Source organism: Trachypithecus francoisi, unplaced genomic scaffold (assembly GCF_009764315.1).
Source record: "Trachypithecus francoisi isolate TF-2019V2 unplaced genomic scaffold, Tfra_2.0 Lachesis_group6, whole genome shotgun sequence".
Lineage (NCBI taxonomy): Eukaryota > Metazoa > Chordata > Mammalia > Primates > Cercopithecidae > Trachypithecus > Trachypithecus francoisi.
In genome coordinates this window covers 24,009,912-24,035,108 of record NW_022681471.1, presented here as the reverse complement: position 1 = coordinate 24,035,108, position 25,197 = coordinate 24,009,912, and the positions used below count along the sequence as shown (strand labels likewise).

The window sequence follows — 25,197 nt, the reverse complement described above, 5'->3', positions numbered from 1 at the left end:
GGATCACAAGGTCAGGAGATCGAGACCATCCTGGCTAACACGGTGAAACCCCGTCTCTACTAAAAAATACAAAAAACTAGCCGGGCGAGGTGGCGGGTGCCTGTAGTCCCAGCTACTCGGGAGGCTGAGGCAGGAGAATGGCGTGAACCCAGGAGGCGGAGCTTGCAGTGAGCTGAGATCTGGCCAGTGCACTCCAGCTTGGGTGACAGAGCGAGACTCCGTCTCAAAAAAAAAAAAAAAAAAAAGGTATCATAAGGGATTATGATGAACAACTATATGCCAACAAATTGGATAATCTAGAGGAAATGGATGAATTCCTAGAAACATACAACCTACCAAAATTAACTTAGGAAGAAATAGAAAGCCTGAACGGACCAGTAAGAAATAAAGGGACTGAAGTGGCTGCTAAAACATTCCAACAAAGAAAACCCCAGGAACAGATGGCTTCATGGCTGAATTCTACCAAGAATTCAAAGGAGAATTAATATTAATCCTTTTTAAAACTTTTCCAAAAAAAAAAAAGAACTAGGATGGAATACTTCCAAATTTATTTTATGAGGCCAGCATCATCCTGGTACCAAAACCAGACAAAGACACAACAAGAAAAGAAAACTACAAGCCAGTATTTCCAATGAACATTGATGCAAAAATCCTCAATAAAATCCTAGTAAAACCAATTCAACAACACATCAAAAAGATTACACATCTCATTATTTAATACTTAATAAACTCACTAGTTTATATGTTTGCGTGCAGTATGTAATACTATATACAGTATCGAATATGAATTACACTCTCATTCCACACTGTAGCGAATACATTCTATAATGGAAATATACCATCGAGTTTTATGTTTGCATTTTAATTTGTTTCACTTTTTAAATTATCATGTATATAATGTCATAGTAATCAAACAGTATGGTATTAAAGAAGAGATAAACATATCAATGGAAAAGAATAGTGAGTCTAGAAATAGATCTGCACTTATATGGCTAATTGGTTTTTTACAAAGATGGAAAAGCAATTGAATGAAGAAGGATAGCCTTTCAACAGATGTGTTGATATAACTGGAACATCAATAGGCAAAAAGAAAAAGAAACATTGAACCTTGACCTAAAATAACACTTTATTTAAAAATTAATCCAGGCCGGGCGCGGTGGCTCAAGCCTGTAATCCCAGCACTTTGGGAGGCCGAGACGGGCGGATCACGAGGTCAGGAGATCGAGACCATCCTGGCTAATACGGTGAAACCCCGTCTCTACTAAAAAATACAAAAAACTAGCCGGGCGACGAGGCGGGCGCCTGTAGTCCCAGCTACTCGGGAGGCTGAGACAGGAGAATGGCGTGAACCCGGGAGGCGGAGTTTGCAGTGAGCTGAGAGCCGGCCACTGCACTCCAGCCTGGGTGGCAGAGCAAGACTCCGTCTCAAAAAAAATAAAATAAAATAAAATAAAAAAAAAAAAAAAAAAAAAATTAATCCAAACTGGATTATACATCTAAATGTGAGACATAAAACTATAAAACTCTGTTAAGAAGAAAACACAGGCAAAAAAAATCTGTGTGACCTGGATTAGGTAAAGGATTATTAGGTATGACACAAAAGCACAATCCATAAAAGAATTGATAAATTGAACTTTATCACAATTAAAAACTTGTGCTCTTAAAGACATTGTTAAGAAAATGGAAAGACAAGATATTGTAGAGAATTACACAGGGCATGAGATTTTACCCTACTTATCAAATAGTTAACCTGTTACTGTTTTGTGGATACTGGCAAAAGACATGGGACTCCTGAGTCAGAGACAAATGGCCTTATTACTTACGGCAAAAGCAGTAGCCAGGGCATCAGCATGATGCACATACTGGCTACGCATGTTCCCACTGGTTATCTGTGCTCCTCAAGTCTCACGCTGGTGAAGCAAATGACCTATCATGGATAGGGTCACACAGTAGACTACATAATAGGGGATGAACAGTGAGCTTGGGGAATCATTACTGTTACAGCAAGTGGAAACAAACCCTCTCTGTCTGAGGGAAGACATCATCTCATCCCTAAAGGCTGTTTTCAGTAATTCAAATACAATCCTGAGAAATGGCCGGGTAGAGAGCAGCTGGGGTCTTCCAGTCTTGTCATAATCGGCAAAAAAAAATGTGCAAATACACCCACAGCCCACAGTGGATTGACTCTCTCAACAAGCCGCCCATCAGCCCAACACATTCTTGGCCAAATATGGAATTATACATGAATATGTCACTCTGATTAATCTGACCAATAGAATCTGGGACCAAATCTGTTTAATTAATCTCATTAATCATTTTCAACAGAACTCCATGCCACAGGATGAGGCCACCTTGCTGTAGTGACCCCATCCACACCTCCCAAAGTCCTGTTCTCATTTAACTCTGAAGAAATCCCACGAGGACCACTGGGTCTTCTTTCAAACAGTAAGAATGTGATCTAAGGCTAGTCTATTATCAATTACTACTCACATACAGAGTTAAGGCTATCTTGATCAGCTTTGGTGTCATTGCGAATAATTATAAGAAGCAAGAGATGGGCCAAAAAGCAATCCCCATCAGCAATGGAGAGACATTCTGTGGCCCACTCTCCCTCACATATAAACATATAACCCATAGGGGCATAGTTCAGGATTTGTTGTCATCATTACATTGGTTTGATTAAGCCGTATGGGTGGTGTCACTAAGTATTTATAGCCTCAATCTCCATACATGGTATAACCCAGGGCCATTCAGTTATCAAGAGAAACATATGGCTGGGCACAGTGGCTCACGCTTGTAATCCCAGCACGTTGGGAGGCCAAGATGGGCAGATCACGAGGTCGCGAGATCGAGACCACCCTGGCTAACACAGTGAAACCCCATCTCTACTAAAAAAAAAAATACAAAAAAATTAGCCAGGTGTGGTGGCAGGTGCCTGTAGGCCCAGCTACTTGGGAGGCTGAGGCAGGAGAAAGGTGTGAACCCAGGAGGTGGAGTTTGCAGTGAGCCGAGATTGCGCCACTGCACTCCGGTCGGCAACAGAGCGAGACTCTGTCTCAAAAAGAAAAAAAAGAAAAAAAAAGAGAGAAACATATAACTTCGCATTACAGTGAAATGCTCTTGCACTGGATCATGTGTCTGTACATATTCACTTTACAGAGCTGTCATTGATGGCATCAGGCATAACAAAATAGTTCCAGATCAGTCATATCCACATAAGTTTTTCTGTTTTCATAGCACATAGAAAGAAATTACAAACTCAGCGGCAGGTCAGATTGCCAGCACAGCTGCTGCTTGACTCAGGTGACAGTCAGTGCTGGATCTAGGGGACAAAGAGAACATTGCCTTGCCCCTGATCCTTGCATCTCCCAATATCTAAGGTGTTCTCTCCCGAAGTACCAGGATCAGCACTTTCCCTCCCCTGCCATATAATCAGTGTGTCTCATCTGAGTACCTACAGTTTCACCTTTTCCCCAGTCACTCCCCACTTGCCTCCCAATCTTGTATTCTGATTCTTGCACAGAAGGCAGCCAAGAGGTCACTTTTTGGGGACATCCACATTCAGTAACCAAATTGCCCTACTATGGTGTGTGGGCCAAGTAGAAGTAAAGTCAGAAATTGTTCCATCACTCAGCAATACCAGATACCAGTGGATGGTAAGGAGTGTGGAATGTTCATCAAGTACTTTGACTATCGGCTCATTACTGGGTGACATTTGAGAAAAAAAAAAAAAGGTGCACCATTGTCAGACTGAAAATAGGTTGGAAAGCTGAAAACATAACATAGCTAAGACTCAGGATCCTCAATGGTGTGGTTAGAGTTGGCTGATTACACTGGAACAGCAATATGTAAACTGAAAAATTATTAAAAGTGAAGAGAACATTGGTAGCACTAAGGGAGACAGTCAATGTAGTAGTCACTCTGATATAGCCAATCTGTCAGGAGCCAGTAGGGTCAATGCCCCCAAGCAATGTGGCCTCTTTTGTTGCAGGATAAACAGGTCAACTTTTGGCAAGAGTCATAAGTCTGGCATGTTGTAGTCGCTTCTGCATCAGAAACATCAGGTCCTTTACTCTGTGCCCAGTGCCTGATACCAGATGTTTTGCCATGTGTGATGGCAGTCTGGGCAGTGCGGATTTGATCGGCACCTTAAATTTAGTTGATCTCATCAGAAAGCAGGCCCTTACTTTGTGCGTCTCTGTGAGTGACCCACATTGTCCCATCAGCATCCACAACTTGTTTCTACAGTTACGATCCCAAAGAGAGGTGTCCTTAGTCTACCAGTCTGTAGTCTTTCGAGTGAAAGACAAAAGGCTAGACCATTGGCAACAGTTGCAAGTCAGTAAAAACATAATAAGTGTTATTAAGGACAGTATTGGTCAGACTTATGAGAGCAGCCTTGAACTCTGCCCATTGAGTGGAAGTGTAATAACAGTGCAATCAGGGCCATTAATTTGGAAGATTCCAACTTGCCGACAACCAGGACATAATCTACACAGTGAAAGCTCTCACGATAAATGTTCACGATAAAGGCACTCACGATAAATGTTGACCCCACTCCACCCCCATGGTGGCAAATGGCAGGGGAGTTTGTCCCAGTAGTACTTCTCTGCTTGTGTCAGTGCCCTAAATGGGAGAATTTCCTCTGACGCTTTATGAACATTTCTAGTATAAGCACTTATCGTATCAATTTCCTCCCATGGTTTCATAATGGTAGATTCAATTAGCATAGAGACTCTCACCCATAAAGTCACTTTAACTGCTTTTCTTCACTGAGAGTTTTGCTCACACCTTATCAGTTGAGTTCAGATTTTTTTGTTCCCTATGGGAACACAGACAAAGGATTTTAACACTTGCACTTCAGGAGTTACAAAAGCAGCTGCCAGGAGTTTCTCTCCCATCCAGGAGTTCCAAGTATGGGAGGGGAACAGGAAGAGGGAAGAGGGAAGGGTGCAGCCCATGAGGAGTAGTTGGAACCATCATGGAGGCTCCTAGCCTCAGGATGGGTGCCACCTCCTCAGGAACACTTCTTTTCTGCCTCCTCACATGCCACAGCTCTACCCTGGATACCTCAATGCCAATGGCTACCTCTGTGCCCAGTGCCCTCTCCTGCCATACGACTGGGTAGGATGGTGACTTAGATGCCTGTTTCCAACCAAGCCATAAATATTAAGTTCTACCCTATCCCACAACCTCATTCCTCTGCATACTCTTTTGTTGTTGTTGTTCTTTAAAGCACATGAAATCAGAATGGAGTGGCCAGGCACAGTGGCTCATGCCTGTAATTCCAGCACTTTGGGAGGCTGAGGTGGGTGGATCACCTGAAGTCAGGAGTTCGAGACCAGCCTGGCCAATATGGTGAAATCCCGACTCTACTAAAAATACAAAAATTAGCTGGGCATGGTGGTGGGAGCCTGTATTCCCATATACTTGGGAGGCTGAAGTGGGAGAATCGTTTGAACCTGGGAGGTGGAGGTTGCAATGAGCCAGATCGCACCACTGCACTCCAGCCTGGGTGAGAGTGAGACTCCATCTCAAAAAAAAAAAAAGAAAAGAAAAGAAAAAACAAAAAGAGAAAGTAAAAGAAAAAAAGAAATCAGAGTAGAGAAAGAGAGAGGCAGCAGGGTGTGTGGAGGGAGAGCAGCTCTGCCCCAGTAAGCAAGACTTTTCATTTACTTGCAGTTTGGAGTGGCTGCCCACTCAGGCTCACCAAATAAACTTCCAATGTTTCCCATCTACCTAAAGCTCTACGTTCTCATTTCTGACTTTCTTTCAGCTTAGCTAACCCCTTGACTCAGCAGCCATAGCCATATTCTTTTTTAACTAGGTTCCTAGGCTTACTGTTCCCATTGTCATAATATCCCTTCCTCTGCCCACCCGGAGGAGAGGGATCAAGGAATAAGGTACCAATGAGGTGGCTTCTTTCAGTCTTACTTATTCTTATTTAGTTTCTAACATTCATGAACAAGTAATAGTGATATGGTTTGGCTCTGTGTTCCCACCCAAAACTCATCTTGAATTGTACTCCCATAATTCCCACTTGTTGTCGGAGGGACCCAGTGGGAAATAATTGAATCAGGGAGACAGTTTCCCCCATACTGTCTCGTGATAGTGAATAAATCTCGTGAGATCTGATTATTTTATACGGGGAAACCCATTTCGCTTGGCTGTCATTCTGTCTCTTGCCGCTGCCATGTCAGACGTACCTTTCACCTTCTGCCATGATTGTGAGGCCTCCCCAGTCATGTACAACTGTAAGTCCAATAAACCTCTTTCTTTTGTAAATTGCCCAGTCTCAGGTATGTCTTTATCAGCAGCGTGAAAATGGACTAATGCATGTAGTGTATTAGTGCATTCTTGCCCTGTTATAAGGAAATATCTAAGACTAGGTAATTTATTTATGTATTTATTTTTGAGAGACAGAGTGTTGCTCTGTTGCCCAGGCTGGAGTGCAGTGGCATGATCTCAGGTCACTGCAACCTCCGCCTCCTGGGTTCAAGCGATTCTCCTGCACTAGCTTCCCAAGTAGCTGGGACTACAGGCGTGCACCACCATGCCCAGTTAATTTTTGTATTTTTAATAGAGACGGGGTTTCACTATATGTTGGCCAGGCTGGTCTCGAACTCCTGACGTCAGGTGATCCACACACCTCGGCCTCCCAAAGTGCTGGGATTACAGGTGTGAGCCACTGCACCCAGCCTGGGTAATTTATTTTTAAAAAGAGGTTTAATTGGCTTGTGGTTCTGCAGGCTGTACAGGAAGCATGATGCTGCCATCTACTCAGCTTCTAGGGAGGCCTCAGGATACCTACAATTATGGCAGAAGATGAAAGGAAAGCAGGCACATCTTAAATGCCTGGAGCAGGAGAAAGAAAGAGAGGGGGGAAATGTTACACAGTTCTCAGATCTCGTAAGAACTCTATCATGAAAACAACACTAGGTGGATGGTGCTAAACCATTCATGAGAAACTACCACCATGATCAAATCACCACCCAGTAGACCCACCTCCAGCATCAGGGATTACATTTCAACATGAGATTTGGGTGCAGACACAGATCCAAACCATATCAGGTAGGATAGCAATGATTCCTATTCCTTCTCACTTCCCCACCACTTGGGCAAAAGAAGTCACTACTGGATCCCAGGAAGTCTTCTTGTATCCCCTAACGTGGCATGTGTGGGCATTCATTCTTTCTCTTCCAGAAACATATGTCTCTATCAGTATTCCATCCTTATTGCCAAAACTGTCAAGCACTGTGCAGAATCTAAGATTTTATCCTACTTACAAACTGACAAGTTAGCCTGTTACTGTTTCATGGACGCTGGCAGAAAACACGAGACTACAGAATCAGTGACAAGGGACTTTATATTCACTGTAAAAGAAATAGCCAGAGTTTGTATGATGCTTGTGCCAGTCTCCATGCACCTCAAGTCCCGTGGGGGTGATGTGAAGGGCCCATGATGGGTGCCTGCACATGCAATGAGACTGTGTTATAGAAGAACACTGAGCTTGGGAGATTCACTGCTTTTATAACAAGCAGAAGCAAGCCTGTTCATTGCCTGTGGTGAGACAACTCACTCCTCAAGATTGTTCACAGCTAACACAACCCTGATAAATGGCCAGGGTAAAGAGTGGTTGGAGCCTTACCCAGAAAGAATGTGCAGGGATACACATGGCCCATGGTGAATTGCCTCTCCCAACAGATACAGATCAGGGAAAAATACTGCAAATCACATATCTAACAAAGCACTTGTATCCAGAATATACAAGGAACACTCAAAACACACTAAAAGAATAACCCAGTTTAAAAGTGAGCAAAAGACTTGAACAAATGCTTCACCAAAGAGAATATACAGATGAAAAATAAGCACATGAAAAAATATGTAGCATCATTCCATTAGGAAAACGCAAATTCCAAACCACTGTCACATTCCACTACACACTTATTAGAACGGCTAAAATTTAAAACAATACCAAATGTTGGCAAAAATGTAGAACAACCAGAACTGCCATATTGCTGGTGGGAATGCAAAATGGTACAGCCACTCTGAAAACAACGTTTGACACTTTCTTATAGAGTTAAACATACATATACCATACATGACCTAGCAATCCCACTCCTAGGTATTTACTTAATGAATTGAAAACTTATGTTCACACAAAAACCTGTACATGAATATGGATAGCATCTCATTCATAATTCCTAAAAACGAGAAGCAACTCAAATATCATTTGACCAGTGATAAACAAGCACTGGTATATCTATAAAATGGAATACTATTCAGTGATACAAAGGAATGAACTCTTGATATACTTCACAACTTAAATGAGCCTCAAAGGCATTATGCTGAGTGAAAGAAGCCAGTCTCAAAAGATTGCATACTATGATTCCATTTATAAAGCTCTTTTGTGTGTGTGTGTGTGTGTGTGGTGTGTGGGGTGTGTGGGGGGGGTGTGTGTGTGTGTATGTGTGTGTATGATGGAGTCTTGCTTTGTCACCTGGGCTGGAGTGCAGTGGCACAATCTTGGCTCACTGCAACCTCTGCCTCTCAGTTCAAGTAATTCTCCAGCCTCAGCCTCCCAAGTAGCTAAGACTGCAGGCACGTGCTGCCACACCCAGCTTTTGTGTGTGTGTGTGTGTGTGTTTTTAGATGAAGTTTTGCTCTTATTGCCCATGCTAGAATGCAGTGGTGCAATCTTGGCTCACTGCAACCTCCACCTCCCAGGTTCAAGTGATTCTCCTGCCTTAGCCTCCTGAGTAGCTGGGATTATAGGTATGTGCCACCATGACCAGCTACTTTTTTTTATTTTTAGTAGAGACGGTGTTTCATCATGTTGGCCAGACTGGTCTCGAACTCCTGACCTCAGGTGATCCACCCACCTCGGCCTCCCAAAGTGCAGGGATTACAGGCACCTGGCTTTTTTTTTTTTTTTTTTTGTATTTTTAGTAGAGATGGGGTTTCGCCATGTTGGCCAGGTTGGTCTCGAACTCCTGGCCTCAAGTGATCCCACCTCAGCCTCCCAAGGTGCTGGGATTATGGGCGTGAGTCACTGTGCCTGGCCCTGTATGGCCTTCTTAAAAAGACAAAACTAGAGTGTTAGAGAAAAGGTCAGTAAGTTGCTAGAATGTAGTAGTTGGGGGAGGGTGTGACTATAAAGGGATTATGAAAGGGAATCTTTTGGGGGAGGTAATAGAAACTTGTGTAATCTGATTGTTAAAATTCATAGAACTATATGTCCCCTTCTCCCCCTCCCAAAAAACTCGGTGCCTATCCCAGCTTCTCTTGCCACTAAGGTGTAGACCTATGACTTAGGTTCTACCAATCAGATGCAAGTGTGCTAGGCTTTGATTTGAAACTAAGTTAAATATGGACAGAGGCAGGCCACAGGGGCATCCACTTTCTTGGTGTGCAGCAGCAGAGTCAGATTCTGGGAGCAAGGCTCATAGCAGCAACTTCCTGTGGTAGTAGCAGAAAAAGCATGGTTGTGAGCTCTCCCTGGCAACTCTATCAGAGTCGGCCTAGAAAGTCCAGCCTCCAGTTTGTTCCATTAGTTGTTCCACAGATTCTGTATCATACCTAATACCCTGTAATAAGTGTCTCCTAATTTAAACTAGTTAAGAGTGGATTCTGTTGTCTGAAAGCAAGAACACTAATGAACATATTTATGTATGACTAATGGTACTGCTCAATTCCCAGCCCATGTTTCTCGTGGCCTGTTTCTCAGACTTACCATTTAACCATGAGAATCAGTTATTAAGCACGACAAGCAACCATTGCCAGAGGAAAACATCTGTATGTCATTTAAAATGGATAGAGAAGGAGTAGTGAGTCCTTAAATGGCTTAGTACTCCAGAACAATTCTCTGGCACTTGAAGTGGTAAAATACTGATTCCAGGTAGACTGGTAGACTGATTGCAATAAAGGCCACAGCATTTCCTCCCATCCCTGGATGCTCAGTCCTTTGCACTGTGACTTTGCCACTCCTTCCTTCAAGAGATGGAGTTTGTTTCTCTACCCGCATGAATCTGGGCTGGACTGTAACTTGCTTCAACCTATAGAATGTGGTAGAAGAAACATTTTGGGAGTTCTGAGACTATTCAAGAAGGTTTTGAAGCTTTCACTGTCATTCTCTTTAAACCCATACGGAGAAGGCTGAAAGCCTAATTTTTTCTGGAAGCACGAAACATATAGAGGCCTGTGAACCATACCACAACCAGAACTACTGAGCAGTAGGTGAGGCCAGGCAGGTCCCGTACCTCCCCATCCTACAACCCACCTGCAAAGCTCTCCTGGTAAACACTGAGTTACCATCTGGATCTGACACACAAGATCAGTTGCTCTAGGCCCTGGCTCCCTAGGGCACTGCATTGCTGGCAGCTGGTCAGGGACTGTTTTCCAGGAGGCAGAGAAAAGCTACTGAACCCCACGTTCAAACAGTCTACAAGCCACCCGCAGGGAAGCAGGATACAGAGGTGGGTCTGTGCCCTCTCCAACACACATCTTCCAAGCTGCCCATTGCCATTTTCTGAATTCTGGCTCCTTGTCAAACTCTCTTGTGTGTTCACACTCACCATAACTCCATTATATAAGAGCATTAGCAAGTAGACCGGGCCGAAAGGCAGGTAAGGGTACCCAAGGTGGTTTGCCCAGGCTCTGCCCTTCCTGAACCACACCTTGGACCTCACATCCCACGAGAGGCAGCTCTATTCATCTTGGCCCACGAGACCCCATCTGCTGTGGCTTGTGGGCTGGTGTTGGTGTCATATCCCACTGAAGCCTCGTGGTCTACCAGCAATAGTAATAAGTATACGGATCTTCTAGAAACTACTGTGTCATTCAAATGGCATAAAGAAGGCATGTTCCACAAAAAAAGAGGTGAGGAAAAATAAATGCACTTGATGCATTAATGCGGGGGGATTGAGGTCATTTTTTCTCTCATGCATTTTCCTTGTTGTTGCTATGAGGTTGTTATGCAGCAATTTAAAAAAAAATTAGGTGTGAAAAGCATGCTCTCCTCAGTCAACAATTCCAGACCCAGTGCAAGTCTATAAATGACAGATGCAATCCTAAATGTAATTAATGTTGCAAGCTCTGTCTAGAAGGTGTAATTCACTCTCCAGAACTCACTTTATCTCTCAGATACTTAGGTATTCAAGAAAGAGCAGGGACAGGACTTTTGACAGAGGTATTTTGGAGGCTGTAGGCCTTCCTCAACAAATTTCCTACGATAAAAATACACATTGTATTTTAAATCCCATATTGTGAGGCTTGAAGCTTCCCACCTATGGGTTCGTGTAAGGATGGAAGGGGGTTTCAGGGCTTCTGCTTAGGGACTTGGAGTGATCATTTCTGTCTAATCCCATCAGGAACAATTACTTACCTTGGTGTATGCTCTGTGTGTGTGTGTGTGTGTGTGTGAGAGAGAGAGAGAGAGAGAAGAAAGAAAGAGAGAGAGAGAAAGAAAAGAAGAAAGAAAAAGAGAAAGAAAGAAAGAAAGAAAGAAAGAAAGAAAGAAAAGAGAAAGAGAAGAAAGAAAGAAAAGAAAAGAAAAGAATCCATACTGGGTCTGCTGTACTGGTATCTGCTTTTGTGTGGTGGGATAAGGAACAGATCTCCTACTAGTACAAGGCCACCTCAGCATTTCAGAGTTGCCACCCCAGAGAGAATGGTGTAGGAGTGCCCTTTACTAAATGTAAAACATCATCTTTATGGCAGCAAACTTCCTGTCAGCCTCCCTTTACCCACGCCTCTATTTCTCCCTATTTCACAAAAGAAGAAACATGGTAGCTGATGAGCATAAAGGATAGAATTGTTGAAATTATCAGAAGCCAATGAGCATGTCGCTTACTATCTGTGGTACACTACCCTGTTTCTTTCCTCTATGACGCTTCCTCCAATCCATAACTACTTGTGTATCAGTTTACTTTGTTTCTGGCATGCCCTCATCTCTCATCTTTCTAGAATGTGAGATTAAAGATAGCAAGAACAATATCTGCATTACTACCTCCTGGATTCCCAGGAATTAGCACAGTGCATGACAAATAATCCATGCTCGATACATATTTCTTTTACATTGATTTTTGAAGAGGTACAATTAAAAACAACCACAATGCAATATGTTACCTGTCAAATTGGCAAAAATTTCAAAAGATATGAGCAGTGTTGCCAATGACAGAGTCATAGCAGCATTCTCTCAGGATGCTAGCGAGACTGTAGTTGTCACCCCCTTTCTGGAAAATAGCTTGGCAATATATGTCCCAAACCTAAAAGGATTACATTGCCTTTGAGCCAGCAATTCCTCTTTTAGTTATTGAGAAGCTAAGCCAAGGAGTTCATCAATGATGTGCAAAAAAATTAATCATGATAATTATATTGTCCATGTTTTTTATAATAATTAAACATTAGAAAGATATGTCACAGCCAGGCACTGTGGCTCATGCCTGTAATCCCAGCACTTTGGGAGTCCGAGGTGGGTGGATCACGAGGTTAGGAGTTGGAGACCAGCCTGACCAACATGGTGAACTCTCATCTCCATTAAAAATACAAAAATGAGCCGGGCATGATGGTGGGCACCTGTAATCCCAGCGACTCAGGAGGCTGAGGCAGGAGAATCGCTTGAACCTGGGAGGCGAAGGTTGCAGTGAGCTGAGATCGTGCCATTGCACTCCAGCCTGGATGTCAGAGCGAGACTCTGTCTCAAAAAATAATAATAAAATAAAAGGAAAGAAAGAGGCCAGGCATGGTGGCTCACGCCTGTAATCCCAACGCTTTGGGAGGCTGAGGTGGGCAGATCACGAGGTCAGGAGATCAAGACCATCCTGGCTAACACAGTGAAACCCCCGTCTCTACTAAAAAAAAAAAACAACATTAGCTGGGCATGGTGGCGAATGCCTGTAGTCCCAGCTACTTGGGAGGCTGAGGGCAGGAGAATGGCGTGAACCCGGGAGGTGGAGCTTGCAGTGAGCCAAGATTGCACCACTGCACTCCAACCTGGGGGGACAGAGTGAGACAGAAAGAAAGAGAGAGAGAGAGAGAGAGAGAAAGGAAACAGAGAGAAAGAAAGGAGAGAGAGAGAAAGAAGAAAGAGAGAAAGAAAGAAAAAAGAAAGAAAGAGAAAGAAAGAAAGAGAAAGAAAGAGAAAGACAGAAAGAAAGACAGAAAGAAAGAAAGAAAATGCCACAGAAGAATATTTAATACCTTGGAAAGGTTTTATTACAAAGTAGACAAGTACTACACTTAGTCAAAAAGCCAAGAAGAGATCAAAGTAGATAAAAAGCCAAGAAGAGATCAAAGTAGACAAGTAAACAAGATTTTATTATAAAGTAGAAACCAGATAATATGTAGAGAAATACCACATTAAATTTCGTTTTATTTACATTTAGGTGGAGGGGGAAAATAATGTAAACAAAATGCCATAAAGTCCTGAGGTTTATCTGAGGTATGGGATGTCAGGTGATTTTTATCTTCTTTTATTAGTTTATCTCTATTTCTCTATTTTCCTTGTATTCCACACTTTTTTTTTTTTTTAAAGGCAGAGTCTTGCTCTGTGGCCAGGTGGGAGTGCAGTGGCACCATCTCGACTCACTGCAACCTCCACCTCTGGGGTTCAAGCGATTCTCCTGCCTCAGCCTCCCGAGTGGCTGAGACTACAGATGCATGCCACCACGCCCAGCCAGTGTTGTTGTTGTCGTTGTTTTGAGATGGAGTTTCACTCTTGTTGCCCAGGCTGGAGTGCAATGGCGCAATCTCGGCTCACCACAACCTCCGCCTCCCAGGTTCAAGCGATTCTCCTGACTCAGTTAGCCAAGTAGCTGGAATTACAGGCATCCACCACCACGCCCAGCTAATTTTGTATTTTTAGTAGAGTCGGCGTTTCTCCATGTTGGTCAGGCTGGTCTCGAACTCTCAATCTCAGGTGATCCGCCCGCCTCGGCCTCCCAAAGTGCTGGGATTACAGGCGTGAGCCACCTTGCCCAGCTAGTTTTTGTATTTTCAGTAGAGACGGGGTTTCACCATGTTGGCCAGGCTGGTCTTGATCTCTTGACCTTGTGATCTGCCCACCTCCGCCTCCCAAAGTGCTGGGATTACAGGCGTGAGCCACCACGCCCGGCCCACACTTTTGTAATAAGAAAGAAGCAATTCGGGCCGGCCTCCGTGACTGATGCCTATTATCCCAGCACTTCGGGAGGTCCAGGCATGAGGATTGCTTCAGCCCGGGAGTTCCAGACCAGCCTAGGCAACACAGTGAGACTGCGTCTCTACAAAAAACACAAAAAATAGCCGGGTGCGGTGACAGTCACCTGTAATCGCAGCTACTTGGGAGGCTAAAGCAGGAGAATCGCTTGAACCCGTAGGCGGAGGTTGCAGTGAGCCGAGATCGTGCCACTGCTCTCCAGCCCAGACGACAGAGTGAGACTCTGTCTCAAAAAAAAAAAAAAAAAAAAGCAGCAGCAATTTAAATTTACCAAACTAAAGCAGCTTTGCCCCCTAGTGGCTTGTTCATTAACTGCGTTTAGTCTGAGAAAAGAATGTCATCCACTGAGATTGCAGAGCAGATACCACTGCAGGCTTTTGTCCCAAAGCAGAACTTTCTGGAAGATGTACTTGTCCTTTGGTATGATAAGTGGTTATATCCTAGAGGAGCAGCCTCGGGCTGTCCCTTCCTTAGGATGCCTGGAGAGTTAGGTTTGACAAAGGGGAGAAAGATGAGATTGGAATGGGGAGAACTCACTGTCACAGGAGCACCCTCCGGTGACTCAGGGTTTAATGGCCTGGCAGGGACACATGGTGCCAGTACTAATATGCTGCTAGGATTGCTCCTTGAAGCTAGGGAATGGGGGAGTGGGGAGGACAATGTTCTATAATAAATGAAGTGGGCATATCAGAGCTGACACTGGAGAAGGCATCATAAAGCTCACAATATAAGGTATGTGGAAATGTGAGAATGGAGTTTGATATGGTTTGGATCTGTGTCCCTGCCCAAATCTCATGATGAATTATAATCCCCAATGTTGGAGGTGGGCCAGGTGGAAGGTGATTGGATCATCGTGGTGGATTTCTCATGAATGCTTTAGCACCATCCCCCTTGATGCTGTTCCCGTGATAGTGAGTGAGTTCTTGCAAGATCTGGTTGTTTAAAAGCGTGTGGCACCCACCACCCCGCTTTCTCTCTTGCTCCTGCCTGAGCATGTGATGTGCCTACTCCCCCTTTGCCTTCCACCATGATTGTAAGCTTCCTGAAGCCTCCCCAGAGGTCAAGTAGATGCTGCCATGCTTCCTGTACAGCCTGCAGAACCATGAACCAATTAAACCTCTTTTCTTTGTAAATTACTCAGTCTCAGGTATCTCTTTATAGCGACGCGAGAATGACCTAATACAAAGTTACAACGCGGGACCAGATCTGTTAGACCATGGATCCAAACCATATCAAGCTACCTCCTGACCATGTTCCCTGGGAAGGCTGAGAAGACTTTCCCTCACCAGGAGTGCAGTGGTAAGCAGACACAACAGCTTTTTTGAAATCAATAGTGGTTGTCTTCTGCAGACCAGAGAGACAGTTAAGAGATGCTGTGGTGCAACTGGGCCTCCCAGTATCAGTGCAGATTATAGGATTCCAGAATACAGAAGCCAAATGATGATATTTAACTGACTTAGGCAAGACTGAAGTAATCACCATACTGGGCTGCCATGGAATGGGCTGAGTTGTTTCCTCCCAAAATTCCTATGTTGAAGTCCTAACCCCCCAGGACCTCCGGATATGACTGTATGGGGATACGGTCTTTAAAGAGGTAATCAAGTTAAGATTGCTAGGAGACAATCTTAGCATTGCTTTGATAGCACCTGTGAAATTGGACTGGATTAAAGAATGGTGTTGCTACTAGTTTTTAAATCTTCATGAATGAATGCGGAATGTTGCTATTCATTCTATGAATGTTCTTAAGAAAGGAATTTTAGCATTAATGGAATTCCTGTAGGTACTTTAGTAAGTCATAACCTATGCAGATACTTAGCAAGAAGCTGAGGGCAGAGATTTGTTTGCCCTTGCTAGAGCTACAGTAAACATCTGTATAAGATTATTGTTTTCTTTCTTTTTTTTTTTTTTTTTGAGACGGAGTTTCGCTCTGTTGCCCAGGCTGGAGTACAGTGGCGCGATCTCGGCTCACTGCAAGCTCTGCCTCCTGGGTTCACGCCATTCTTCTGCCTCAGCCTCCCGAGTAGCTGGGACTACAGGCACCTGCCACCACGCCCTGCTAATTTTTTGTATTTTTAGTAGAGACGGGGTTTCACCGTGTTAGCCAGGATGGTCTTGATCTCCTGACCTCGTGATCTGCCCACTTCGGCCTCCCAAAGTGCTGGGATTACAGGTGTGAGCCACCGTGCCCGGCCTTTTTTGTTGTTGTTGTTGTTGTTGTGTTGAGACGGAGTCTCGCTCTGTCGCCCAGGCTGGAGTGCAGTGGCCAGATCTCAGCTCACTGCAAGCTCCGCCTCCCGGGTTTACGCCATTCTCTCGCCTCAGCCTCCCGAGTAGTGGGACTACAGGCGCCCGCCATCTCGCCTGGCTAATTTTTTGTATTTTTTTAGTAGAGACGGGGTTTCACCGTGTTAGCCAGGATGGTCTCGATCTCCTGACCTCGTGATCCGCCCATCTCGGCCTCCAAAGTGCTGGGATTACAGGCTTGAGCCACCGCGCCCGGCCTAATTTTTGTATTTTTAGTAGACACGGGGTTTCACCATATTGGCCAGGCTGGTCTCGAACTCTTGACCTCGTGATCCACCCGCCTCAGCCTCCCAAAGTGCTGGGATTACAGGCATGAGCTACGGCACCCGGCCAAGATTATTGTTTTCTATTGTAGAAGAAGAGGTTTCTGTTCTGCACATATGGGCTGATGGACCTTGAATAAATCACCTAAGCATTCTGAATCTCTAAAAGTGTCAGTATGAGGAGTCTATGAGTTAATCCAGGTAAAGTGTGGTGACTGGCAGAGTAAATGTGTAATAAATGGAAGCTGTTAAAGTCTTTTTAATGATAATCTATTGCTATTATAATGGTGGCTGAAGAGCAATTTCATACCCTTAAAACCACTAGCTCAGGAAACTGGTGCTCTGAAATGGGAAATAGAAGATAAATTCTAGCCACACCTATTTGTTGAGATTCTAACTCATGCTTAAGTTTTGAGGGAACAAAGAGAGAAAATGGACCCATGCTCTCCAGGGACTCACAAATCTAGCTGGGGAGAATAGATGTATAGACAAAGAAAGAGAAACGTTAACCCTAATTTATGCTACAGGTAATAATAAATTTACTCTGTGCACAAATGTCCAGGAGAGTTTTCACAGAGAAAGACGACCTCGGCTTTGAAATAGGGGTAGGATTTGGACTGGCAGGGAGCAGTGGGAAGAGCTTCTCAGGGAGAAGAAACGGCTAAGCAGAGATCCAGTGGCTGGAATATAATTGGATGAAGTGGTGTGACTGAAACAGAGGGTTTGTTTCAGGGGGAGACAGTAGGAGATAAGTATGGAGAGGCAGGTTTGAGAAGAACGTGAATCCCAGATAAAGAGTTGTGGGCGGATCACGAGGTCAGGAGATCGAGACCATCCTGGCTAACACTGTGAAACCCCGTCTCTACTAAAAAATACAAAAAACTAGCCGGGCGAGGTGGCGGGCGCCTGTAGTCCCAGCTACTCGGGAGGCTGAGGCAGGAGAATGGCCTAAACCCGGAGGCGGAGCTTGCAGTGAGCTGAGATCCGGCCACTGCACTCCAGCCTGGGCGACAGAGCGAGACTCCGTCTCAAAAAAAAAAAAAAAAAAAAAGAGTTGTGGACTATACCCTATAGGTATAGGTCCTTAAGGTAAAGGTGTGTGTGTGTGTGTGCACGCACGCATGTGGTGTGATGGGATCCTCTTCAACTTAAAGCTATGTACATAATAGGGAAAGGGATCAAGGGTGCTAAACAATCACCTTCCCTATGGAATCTGAGCCAATAAAGAAATATATACAGGAGGGCCAGGTGTGGAGGCTCACGCCTGTAATCCCAGAACTTTGGGAGGCAGAGGTGGCCGGATCACGAGGTCAGGAGTTCGAAACCAGGCTGGCCAACATGGTGAAACCCTGTCTTTACAAAAATACAAAATTAACCTGGCATGGTGGCACACTCCTGTAGTCCCAGCTATCAGAAGGCTGAGGCAGGAGAATTGCTTGAACCTGGGGGACGGAGGTTGCAGTAAGCTGAGATCGTGCCACTGGCCTGGGAGACAAGAGCGAGACTCCGGAAAAAAAAAAGAAAGAAGGAGAGAGAGGAGGAGAGGAGAGGAGAGGAGAGAGGAGGAGAGGAGACGGGACGGGACGGGGGGGAACGGGAAGGGAAGGGAAGGGAATGGAGGGAAGGGAAGGGAAGGAAGGGAAGGAAAGGAGAAAGGAAAGGAAAGGAAAGGAAAGGAAGGAAAGGAAAGGAAGAGGAAGGAAGGAAGAGGCGGCTCTCCTGGAGGCAGCTAGCATGAGGCTGGGGAGCGGAGCTGCGTGTCATGCCCTGCACTGCCCAGACTAGTGAGCCAATACAGTCAGGACGGCTAAAGGCAACCCCAAGAAACTAAAGGGCAAGGTGTCTGCTTATGCTTCTTTGTGCAGATGTGCAGAGAAGAACATAAGAAGAAATACCCAGAGGTCCCTGTCAATTTTGCAGAATTTTCCAAAAAGGCTCCAGGAGGTGGAAGACAACGTCCAGGAAAAAGAAGTCTAAATTTGATGAACGGCAAAGGCGGATAAGTACACTATGATCAGGAAATGAGGATATGGACCAGCTAAGGGAGGCAAGAAGAAGAAGGATTCTAATACCTTCAAAAGGCCACCATCTGGATTCTTCCTGTTCTGTTCAGAATTCCACCCAAGATAAAATCATAAACCCTGGCATCTCTATTGGAGACGTGACAAAAAAGCTGGGTGAGATGTAGAATAACTTAAATGACAGTGAGAAGCAGCCTTACATCATTAAGGCGGCCAAACTGAAAGAGGAGTATGAGAAGGATGTTGCTGAGTATAAGTCAAAACGGAAGTTTGATGGCTCAAAGAGTCCTGCTGAAGTTGCTCAGATAAGGTGGAAGAGGAAGATGAAGACGACGAGGAGGAAGAAGAGGAGGAGGAGGACAAGGAAGATGAATTAAAAAACTGTTTTCTGTCTCCTTGTGAATACCTTAGAGTAGGGGAGCGCCATAATTTTTTGTTTTTGTTTTTGTTTATTTTTGAGACAGAGTCTTGCTCTTTCGCCCAAGCTGGAATGCAATGGCGCAATCTCGGCTCACTGCAACCTCTGCCTCCTAGGTTCAAGCAATTCTCCTGCCTCAGCCTCACGAGTAGCTGGGGATTACGAGCATGCGCCACTATGCCTGGCTAATTTTTGTATTTTTAGTAGAGATGGGGTTTCACCACATCGGCCGGGCTGGTCTTGAACTCCTGACCTCAGGTGATCTGTCCACCTCAGCCTCCCAAAGTGGGAGGATTACAGGCGCTGCCTGGAGCGCAGTAATTGACACATCTCTTATTTGAGAAGTGTCTGTTGCCCTCATTAGGCCTAACTGCAAAATGTGATCACCATCATATTGTAGTCTCTCAAAGTGCTCTAGAGATTGTCAGTGGTTTACATGATGTGGCTATGGGTGTCCAGAACACCCTGAAACTGTATCAAAGTTGTACTATTTCCAAACATTTTTAAAATGAAAAGGTACTCTGGTGTTCTCCTTACTCTGTGCACTTTGCTGTGGTGTGGCAAGGCACTAATGATGTTGTTGGCTTTTTTTTTTTTTTTTTTTTGGAAGGTGGTGTTAACTATATGGTTATTGTGTTATCCTTTTGTATGTTTAGAATGCTGAAGTGTTTTTGAAGTTAAATAAACAGTATTACATTTTAAAAAAAAAGAAATATATACAGAATGAGATAGGAGTTAAAGTATGAGCTTTGCTAATATTAATGCTGTATTGGAGAACGTAGAAGAGCCCCAAGGCCAAAATGGACTTCCTACTTCTTCCTCCTAATTTAGACAGAATTAACCATCCAGCCACAGGCAGGAGAAGCCATGACCTGGTCACAGAAGCAGGAAACAGAATATTTGCCATTTGTACAGACAAATGGAGCAAGAGGTCAGATCATTATTGCAGTGACCTTGAACATATTAACCTGGCCCAGAATTGGGACCAATGAAAGGCAGACCATCATAAGTATTAGTTACTCCTCCTCCTGTGGGGAGAAGCAAACGGTAGAGAGGGAGTAGAAATGTGCCTCCTAGGCCAGGCACGGTGGCTCACGCCTGTAGACCCAGCACTTTGAGAGGCCGAGGCAGGTGGATTACCTAAAGTCGGGAGTTCGAGACCAGCCTGGCCAACATGGTGAAACTCCATCTCTACTAAAAATGCAAAAATTAGCCAGGCATGGAGGTGGGTGCCTGTAATCCAAGCTACTCAGGAGGCTGAGGCAGGAGAATCACTTGAACCCAGGAGACAGAGGTTGCAGTGAGCCGAGATGTACCACCAGACTCCATCCTGGGTGACAGAGCGAGACTCTTTCTCAAAAAATAATAATAAATTAAAATTAAAATTAAAAAGAAATGTGCCCTCTAGAGAGTACTGAAGTCACCTCTCCTCTATGGAAACGTGAGTACTGGAGTAAGAGTCTCTCCACCTAAAGCAATGGACCCTCTTCAAAGAAAAACAAGTTTGAATAGAATTTTAGGTGTTAATGGACTCTTTAGGAGTTCATGGACTCAAGTATAAAGATCACTGATGTAGACAATAAGTCAACTTTTTTTTTTTTTTTGAGACGGAGTCTCGCTCTGCCGCCCAGGCTGAAGTGCAGTGGCGCGATCTCAGCTCACTGCAAGCTCCACTTCCCGAGTTCACGCCTTCTCCTGCCTCAGCCTCCAGAGCTGCTGGGACTACAGGGCCCGCCACCGCACCCGGCTAATTTTCTGATTTTTAGTAGAGACGGGGTTCCCGTGTCAGCCAGGATGGTCTCGATCTCTGATCTCGTGATCCACCCGTCTCGGCCTCCCAAAGTGCTGGGATTACAGGCGTGAGCCACCACGCCCGGCCAAGTCAACTTTTAAAGAAGGAAAATGAACTAACAGATTTATTCATGACAGCCCAAAATTGGAAGCAACCAAAATGTCTTTCAGTTTTTAATGGTGAAACAAACCATGGTACACACATCCATGGAATACTACTCAGTAATAAAAAGGAAAGAATTTTGGCATATAAAACAACTCAGGCCGGGCGCGGGGGCTCAAGCTGTAATCCCAGCACTTTGGGAGGCCAAGACGGGGGATCACGAGGTCAGGAGATCGAGACCATCCTGGCTAACATGGTGAAACCCCGTCTCTACTAAAAATACAAAAAATAGCCGGGGAGGTGGCGGGGCTGTAGTCCCAGCTACTCGGGAGGTGAGGCAGGAGAATGGCGTGAAGCCAGGAGGCGGAGCTTGCGTGAGCTGAGATCGCACCACTGCACTCCAGCCCGGGCGACAGAGCGAGACTCTGCCTCAAAAAAAAAAAAAAACTCAAATTACTCTCCAGGGAATTACATTGAGTGAAAAAAAGGCAATCTCAAAAGGTTACATACTGTACAATTCCATTACATAATAGTCCTGAAATGACAAATTATAGAGATGAGAACAGGGTTGTGGTTGCCAGGGCTTAAGGATGCTGGAGAAGGGAGGGGGATGGCTGTTGCTATAAAAGGTTAGCACAATCAGCCAGCATGTTGGCTCATGCTTGTAATGCCAGCCCTTTGGGAGGCTAAGGAGTTCGAGACCAGCCCGGGCAACATGGTGAAACCACATCTCTACAAAAAATACAAAAATTACCTAGCCATGGTGGTGTGCACCTGTAGTCCCAGCTACTTGGGAGGCTGATGCTGGAGAATCGCTTGAGCCCAGGAGGCAGAGGCTGCAGCAAACTGAGATCACACCACTGCACTCCAGCCTGGATGACAGAGTGAGGCCCTGTCAAAAAAAAAAAAAGTTACCACAAGGGATCTTTGTGATGGAACTGTTCTGTTTCCTGACTGCGGTGGTGGTCACATGTATCTACATGTGATAAAACTGCATAGGATTACATATACACACATTGCACACATAAAACTGATGAAATCAAATAAGGTCAATGGATTGTACCAATGTCATTTTTATTGGTTGTGACACAGTGTCCTGTAGGGACACAAGATGTGACCATGGGGGTAATTTGTGAAGTACGGTATGTGGGATCTCTCTGTTTCATTTCTTACAACTGCATGTGAATCTACAATTAAATTAAAAAGGTGTTTTGTTTTTGTTTTTGAGACATGGTCTCACTCTGTCACCCAGGCTGGAGTACAGTGGGTATAATTTTTATTTTTAAACATTTTTTTAAAAAAGCTTTCTGGCACCGGGCACAGTGGCTCACGCCTGTAATCCCAGCACTTTGGGTGGCTGAGGCAGACAGATCACTTGAGGTTAGGAGTTAAAGACCAGCCTGGCCAATATGGCAAAATCCCGTCTCTACTAAAAACACAAAAGTTAGCCGGGAGCAGTGGTGGGTGCCGGTAATTCCAGTTACTCAGGAGGCTGAGGCAGGAGTATCACTTGAATCCGGGACGGAGGTCACAGTGCAAGATCATGCCATTACACACCGGCCTGGGTGACAGAGCTAGACTCTGTCTCAAAAAAATAATAATAATAAAAATAAAATAAAAAATAAATAAGGTTTTTGGAGATAAGAGGTCTGGCTATGTTCCCCAGGCTGGTCTCAAACTTTTGGCCTCAAACAGTCCTCCTGCCTCTGCCTCCCAGAGTACTGGGATACAGGTGTGAACCACTGTGCCCAGCCTGCAACCCACTTTTTATTGACATTTTTAACCCGCACTCAATACCCTTTAGGTTAAAAAGTAATTCTCTTCTCGTTTAATTGATAAAACATTAGGTGAATCTATAGGGAATTATATAGAAAAAATATATATGTATATAATAAGTGTTCTTTATTTCTCTTTGGTTTCTTTTTTTTTTTTTTTTTTTTTTTTTTTGAGGCGGAGTCCGCTCTGTCGCGCCCGGACTGGAGTGCATGGCCAGATCTCAGCTCACTGCAAGCTCCGCCTCCTGGGTTTCCGCCATTCTCCTGCCTCAGCCTCCCAAGTAGCTGGGACTACAGGCGCCCGCCACCTCGCCCGGCTAGTTTTTGTATTTTAGTAGAGACGGGGTTTCACCGTATTAGCCAGGATGGTCTCGATCTCCTGACCTCGTGATCCGCCCGTCTCGGCCTCCCAAAGTGCTGGGATTACAGGCTTGAGCCACCGCGCCCGGCCTCTCTTTGGTTTCTTAACACAAAAGACATGCATTCCATAAATAAAACGAAATAAGATTTTCTGGAAACAACAATTGGGACCGACAAGCACAGTGGCTCATGCCTGTAATCCTAACATTTTGGGAGGCCGAGGTGGGTGGATCACCTGAGGTCAGGAGTTCGAGACCAGCCTGGCCAACATGGGAAACCCTGTCTCTACTAAAAATACAAAAAACAAACAAACAACAAAAAACAATAGCCGGTGGGGGCGGGAGCCTGTAATCCCAGTACTGGAGAGGCCAAGGCAGAAGACACTTGAACCTGGGAGGCAGGGGTTGCAATGAGCCGAGATCGTGCCATTGCTCTCCAGCCTGGGCGACAAGAGCAAAACTCCATGTCAAAAAAAAGAGTGTGAGAATATTGGTGTTTCCTCACTTGTGCTCGAAGCCCAGCTCAAAGCACTGGCTTCATCTCACTTGGAAACACTGACCTCAGAAGTTACACTGACACAGCAGTGTAACTTCTACACCAAGAGGTGAGAGTGGACTCAGGAAGGCCACTACAAGAGCTGCATACTGGTCGAGCATGGTGGCTTATGCCTGAATCCCAGCACTTTGGGAGACCAAGGCGGGCGGGTCACCTGAGGTCAGGAGTTCGAGACCATCCTGGCCAACATGGTGAAACCCCATCTCTACTAAAAATGCAAAAATTAGCCTATCATGGTGGTGGTCGTCTGTAATCCCAGCTACTCCAGAGGCTGAGGCAGGGAGAATTGCTTGAACCCAGGAGGTGGAGGTTGCAGTGAGCTGAGATCATGCCATTGCACTCCAGCCTGGGCAACACAGTGAGACTCCGTCAAAAAAAAAAAAAAAAAGCAGCATACTGTGGGAAACTGAAACCTGATCTTCCCCAATGGCAAAATCGAGGCTAGCATCCTAAGGACCAAGCAAAGCCCACTTCACAATCCAGGCTTGTCAGTACTACTTTAAATTCACAAAAGAAGTAAGGGGCTTATAATAATAGATGGGCACTAATATGTTCCTAACAGGAAACGCAGACCACAATCTCCTTCTGAGTCTACCTCTGTAGGCAAACCAGGAGGGAGGGAGAAATGCTGGAGCTCCACTATGAGCCATATTGAATATCAGATTGTTAAGTCTTTTAACATGAAAACATCATTTGTAAGTGCCCGTAGCAGAGGCCCAGCTCCTGAGTTGCAGATGACAAAAAATAATAAATAAATAAATAAAACTTCCCTCTGAATACATGGCAATTGCCTGACGGCCTTGGGATCCAGGAGATGCCCCAAGCACCACATTGTGCCTTTCTCAGCAGGCTTCCAAGTCAGCGCAGGTAGGTAGCAAAGAACAGGTAAACAACCAGGTGGAGATTGAGAACCCTAAGTCCCAGTCTTGGGTTAAAGGAATTGTATCATCTTTTAGTCTTTAGTGGAAGAATTTTAGACAACCAGATTTTGGCAGCAGCAGCTGAAAGCCCCACAGCCTAGAGCACTGGTAATAGAAAATGTGCTCCTCTTTGGGTCTCACTGTGCTACATTAAGGTCCCATCCAGGGAGAAAGAGAAAGTAGCATGGAATCTCTTCAAGAGGTCATTTGTCAAGATTAGAAGAAGAAACATAAAATTTGTTCTTTGCAGCAGCCAAAGATTGTTTCAGCTTTCAGTTTCTTTTCTTGTTATAAGCCACCTTTGCTTGAAGTAAGGTCCATCTTCTTGCTGGTCAGCCAGCCAAGGGCTGAAAGCATGCTACACCACTGGAATTGGTAAATGGAAGCAGGAACAGTGAAACAGCAGGCAGACAAGGTCACCAGACAAAGCCAGCCCATGGTTGGTTAGAAGAAGCAAGCCCTAGCCAGGCACGGTGGCTCAAGCCTGTAA

General features: G+C 44.8%; 1 protein-coding gene across 1 annotated transcript in view; it reads right to left on the bottom strand.

The window, feature by feature from the left end:
- Nucleotides 1-23,888, bottom strand: part of SMIM10 (small integral membrane protein 10) — a 35,201-nt gene extending 11,313 nt beyond the window's left edge. The window contains exon 1 of the mRNA XM_033202003.1: nt 23,804-23,888. Within this exon, the coding sequence (XP_033057894.1) occupies nt 23,804-23,888 (85 nt within the window). The remainder of the gene's footprint in view (nt 1-23,803) is intronic.
- Between the last annotated feature and the right edge of the window lie 1,309 nt (nt 23,889-25,197).